We start from the raw sequence: 5,520 nt of genomic DNA, 5'->3' as shown, positions 1-5,520 counted from the left end.
ATGAATTGATAACTTTATGAATGAAATGATTTTCTAAGCCCGTAATGTAATTAATGCGAAATGGAATCAGATGATTTTAGCTGTGAAAAAATTATAGGTCAAAAAGTCTGAGTCATTAGATTAAGAGGTACATCTTGCGCAATTTTTCTCAGTAGTAGATGATTTTAATCAAAGTAAATGGCCTAAAATAGCCTGAAATACTACTACACGAGTATACTGATCAAGAAGAATCAAATTGTGTTTCCATACTAGAAAAGTCACTGTAGATACTGACATTTGAAAGAAAATTTTGGCTTGTTTTCAGGCAAGGAAATACATAATTGATCAAAATTGGCACCAACACCATAATAAAATCAAGAACAAACAAATTGTCATCCCAAAAACCTAAGGTTCAGAAAGTACCAACAATCAATTCTTGAAGAGATTACTTCCTCGGGTACATTTTGGTCAGCATTTAATTATACAATACTCTATAGTGGTCAGCAAAGTAATGTATTTAAACCTTGAACCTTATTAATGGTGTACGATCTATTACACTAGGACAATGAGAAAGAAGTTAAAGAATTTGTACGAGGCTAGAAGACATGTTTCCCATGTCATTAGGACCTGTTGTCTCTTGATGTCATGGGTAATTTGTGCTTTGACAATTCAAATAAAATTGCTACAACAAAACAAAACTCACATGAGAATCCAAATCCAAATAGCTAAATTCCACACCAGCATCGTACCAAACTACCAATAATGTAGCTTATGGATCAGTTCACTCATTTTATATTCCAAACAGCATAAACAAATGTTCAGCTGTAAAATATGGCTTCATGGAAGGTGCAACTGAGTTTGAGTAGAAATTTAGTGCGTCTTTCAAGCTCTTATGAAACTAAAACAACACAGTTGATACAAAACATCCTGAATCTTGCCAAGATATCTCAAAGGGTGCCGTTATATAATAAACGCGCAAGAAATTAAATTTATTAATCAAATTTATTTGTACTCTAATGTGTTGGATTAGAGTAGAGTACCCTTGTACTCTCTTGTTAATACTACTCATTTTTATATTAAAAAGATAATGAACAAAATCTTAGAAGAAAAGTGTTAAGATTGACGAGCCATGTTTGGTGGTATATGTTACAGTTACAGACATCAAAACCCCCTCTTCTGCCTGTTTCAACCGACTAACAAGCTAAAGTTTAACTGCCTTTTTCCATCTATCTAATCCAACTGCGCTAAGCCACCGATGTTTTGTGTCACTTCTATTGGCTTTCTTTTCTTCTTATCTCCTTCGTCCTAATTAGTATATAAATTCAAATGACATTTCAATATCATAAATTTCATATTTAAGGCATCCGAGAAAGTTTGAGTCACTGGAGGCTAAAACACATTTTGACTTCTGAACCAGCATATATAGCGGAAACATTGAATACATGTGTTTAAAAAGGAACACTGTGATGCAGCAATAATGGCATCTTACCTGGTAGATCATAAGCTTATTATAAACAGTTAGCTTGAAGTCGTAAACAGAAAAATCTAATCAATAATAGAAATTTAGTCTACTAAAAGGTCAAAAGTAACATTGTATACAAGACATGACTTTCAGTCTAGAAAGTTATGTAAGAATAGGATATCAAATCTAATAATTCAAGGAAACAAACTGTGGTTAACATCTATTAAGACGTCATATTTATGGGTACAGAGCTCTGAAACCTTGCAACAATGTGGAAGCTTACTTTTGTTCATGTGCATGTACTGAAGCATCTTATCAATAGACAACAGTGTGAGCATCTATTTCTGAGCTGATAAAATCTCAGACCTATACCAGCTAACATTTAACCTAGAATACGAACTAATATCAATTACCACGTGATAGTGAAAATAAATAACTACAAAAGCCACATGAAATCATTAATTATTCAGGTTTAGAAGCTTACCTGGTCAATAGAATTTCTGTAGCTTGTGGATACAATGTAACTTTCTCTCATAGGCCATTCAGCAACATGTAATATGAGGCCAGCGTCCAGCAGAATTTCAGAATAAGCATTAAACATATAAAAAAAACTTGGCTGAATTTCAGATATCTTTCCTTATAATCACCTTTGTGATCAAAATGGTACACGAGAAAGAGAAGGTTACTCATAACAGCCAATATACTAAACAAATACATTGTCAGAGATGTCAATTAAAATAGACAGCATCTTCAGGGAAATCACAGATTATCATTATGATCTGAGGGACACTTCCAAGATTTAGAACATAAACACTATATCTTGTGAGAAAATGCAATTTCAGGAATGAACAGCTAATCAATTTTTGGGACATGATTGCATAATTCATGAGTCAATCAGAGAAGGAAATAAAACAACTCAAGTTTTCAGAATAGTTATTGGAAATAGTAAGTTAAGGTCCAGAAGCATGTACAATATTATTTAAATTAAAGCATCGCTCCCTTTTAAACTTATATATTTAAAAACAGTGATTATATTAATTACAAATTTCATGCAAGTCCAATGTTCTATTTGGATTTTGGAACATCAACTTTTAAACTGAAGAGTGTACACTTCCAGAATATTTATGAAGCATAAATTTTATATATTTTCAAAATATGAATGAAGCCAGGCATCATCAGCAAGAACCTGGTACAAGGACAAAACCCACTCCATTTCAACTTTAATGGTTTCGGTGTCCCAAAATACACTTTAAGGTTGCACCAAAATGAGGCAGTGTTCAAGTTCTGTGAAAAAGAGAGTACTTCTAAATGCAATGAGAAAATACTTGGGTACAACCTGAGTTTTGCCACTGAAAGCAGAAATGTAGTTGAATTTATTTTCAGATAGTTTTATTTTATGCCAATACACTAAGAGGTATAATTTGTAAAAGAAAAGAAATATACAGTCACAAATCATCCTGCAGTACAAATACATTAAAGTGTGTTTATGCCAAAGCATATTCATCTTGTGTTTAATTACACTGTTTAACAAATACAACTTACACATGAGTTTACACTAACCTTTATTTTAACGGATTGGCTAATATATTTTAGGTCACATTTTACTCTGTTGTGAGCTCCTTCACTATACATATTTCAATCAATTTGGTCTAACAAATAAACCCAAGCTATTACTCTGAATGTGTATCAGACATAGATTTAAGGTCACATTATCCTCATTTATGTAATTTTACAGATTACAGTTCACTGTTCTATGTTACAAAACAATTTTTCAGACTAATTGTAATTGTGTATCAAAGAATGAACAGGAAGAATAAATATTTATAACTATTTTCACATTATAGTACCTTTCTGAGATGCCTCTTTATATCTGGCAGCAGTTATGGTCTACCAATTTTGCAGCACGCATCTAAATTTTCACGACTAGTAATAACTGCCTTCAATGCGGCTCACTCCAGGCATTTTCTTCAGACCCCCTGTCAGTTTATCCCTCAATTTCTTCACATCATCCCATCTCCCGTCGCCAGCATATATATTCGAAAGCATAACCCTATAAACATTGTCAGTAGGATTAGTTTTAAAAATCTGATGAGCTATAGTTTCTGCCAACTCAGAATTCCCATAAGAATCACAGCATGATAATAAGGCTCCCAAGATGGCCTTGTCTACTGGTTCTGGTAAGGACTGAGTGAGATTGTAAGCCTCTTCTAATTCCCCAGCAGTGCCAAGAAGCTTCACCATGTAAACATAGTGCTCCGGTCTAGCTTTGATGTTGAATTCATCTTTCATTCTCTGGAAAATCTCCCGGCCATCTTTGACCAGCCCAGCGTGACAACAAGCACCAAGGAGAGCAGAGAATGTTGCTTCATCAGGTACCAAGCCTTCCTCAAGTATCTCATCAAAAATTACAAAAGCCTTGGAAGCGCATCCGTGCAAGCCAAGAGCCAAAATTACTGAATTATAAGAAATTATATTCCGCTCCGGCATTATCCTGAACACACAAGTTGCCAAGTGCAGGAAACCACACTTTGAATACATGTCTATGAGAGCAGAAGAGACCTTGACATCTGACTCCAATCCATGCCGAAGAACATAACCATGTATCTCACATCCTGGTCCTACATTTGCTGTCTGAGCTATAGAAGCCAACACACTGGCAATCAAAACAGAATCTGGTTTCTTGCCCTCCATGTTTAATTTCCAGAAAATTATCAACGCTTTGTGATACTCCCCACACTGAGAATACCCAGCTATTAGAGCAGACCATGTAACTAAATCTGGATTGAAAATACTGCAAAAGACTCTATAAGCTGAATCCATGCACTTACATCTTGAGTACATACTCACTAGTAAACTACCTACATGAGAATCAAAATCAAGTCCACTCTTTTGACTCAAACCATGTAACCCTTGGCCAATACTCAGCAAGCTAGAATCTGCAATACCCACAAGCAACCCAGCCAATGTAAACCCATCAGGCTTTTTCCCAGAAAGTCTCATTGAGCTAAACATTTGAATCCCTATATCCCACATACCAGAACACACATAAGCAGAAATCAACGAGTTCCACAAAACTGAATCTGGTTCAGCAATTCCATCGAACACTCTACACGCTTCGTGAACAAGGCCGAGTTTTGAATAAGCACTCACAAGTGCACTGCAACAAATAGGATCAAGTCCCAACCCTGCAGACACAGCACTTCCATGAACAAGTCTAAGCATACCAAAATCAAAGTTATCAGCACATGCACGTATAACACAAGCATAAGTGTAATTATCAGGCCTTATATCACTCTCAAGCATGGTTCTAAACAAAGAGATTGCATTGCCAAATCTTCGAGTCTTGGCAAAAGCTCGAATCATGGAATTCCAAAGGTAGACACTTCGAGTGGGAGTTTTGTCAAACACGTGATGTGCAGAACTAATGTCATTGTTAATTGCATAGAGTCTAATGATTTGAGTTGCATAAAAAGGGTCTTGTGAGAGATGGGTCTTCAAAAGCCAAACATGTAACTGCTTCGCCCTCAACAGGGACTTGCAAACGTTGCTGAGTTCAGAATGGAGCCATTGAAACTGAGTCAACATTAAGATAACAAGTAACAACGTAAACTTGTTGTGTGAATTAATAAATAAGTGATAGTGACAACAATAACAATTACAAGTTACAACAAATGTATACAATTAATCAATGATCAATCATTAATGACAATTCATGAATAAGTTCACTTGTTCTGTAGCGTGAGACTGCTCTCTTTTACCATGGCAATGAAGCAGGGAACCTATTAACGTTGCTATCGACACAGTGGTGGATACAGAAATTTTATTTTCTGAGGTAAGAAAAAATATAACATCTTTTATAAAAGGGTTAAAAATTTTAAGACCCTCTAAACAAATTCTCAATTTTCAGTTTTAAAAAAGTTTTATTATTCACTTTTGTATTTTAGTCCTTATTTCAAAAAACATAGTAAATAAGTTGACACTTTTAATCTTCAAAGTTATCTCTGTAAATTTTAAATAGAGATTAGTGAATAAATTTTTTTAGAGATTAAATTTGAAATGTCATAATCTTATATACACTA

The 5,520-nt window shown here is 34.6% G+C and overlaps 1 protein-coding gene across 2 annotated transcripts; it reads right to left on the bottom strand.

Annotated features, from left to right (window-relative positions):
- Positions 1-1,474: 1,474 nt before the first annotated feature.
- LOC101513504 (putative pentatricopeptide repeat-containing protein At1g64310) lies at positions 1,475-5,276 on the bottom strand. Of its 2 annotated transcripts, none has more exons than XM_073368209.1 (3): positions 3,289-5,276; positions 1,926-2,790; positions 1,475-1,828 (listed from the first exon to the last, which is right to left on the bottom strand). In XM_073368209.1, the coding sequence occupies exon 1, from the start codon at positions 5,024-5,026 to the stop codon at positions 3,365-3,367; it is 1,662 nt and encodes a 553-aa protein (XP_073224310.1). In that variant the 5' UTR covers positions 5,027-5,276; the 3' UTR covers positions 1,475-1,828; positions 1,926-2,790; positions 3,289-3,364. The 2 variants fall into 2 exon arrangements, with proteins under 2 accessions (XP_073224310.1, XP_073224311.1); XM_073368210.1 differs by having other exon boundaries at positions 1,926-2,088.
- Between the last annotated feature and the right edge of the window lie 244 nt (positions 5,277-5,520).

The sequence above is a fragment of the Cicer arietinum genome, chromosome 5 (assembly GCF_000331145.2).
Source record: "Cicer arietinum cultivar CDC Frontier isolate Library 1 chromosome 5, Cicar.CDCFrontier_v2.0, whole genome shotgun sequence".
Classification (NCBI taxonomy): domain Eukaryota; kingdom Viridiplantae; phylum Streptophyta; class Magnoliopsida; order Fabales; family Fabaceae; genus Cicer; species Cicer arietinum.
The sequence above is the reverse complement of the archived record's forward strand: the minus strand, read 5'-3'. Positions and strand labels throughout refer to the sequence as shown.

Excerpts from the sequence above, each read along its gene's own strand:
- LOC101513504 (XM_073368209.1), bottom strand. The coding sequence starts at position 5,026 with ATGTTGACTCAGTTTCAATGGCTCCATTCTGAACTCAGCAACGTTTGC.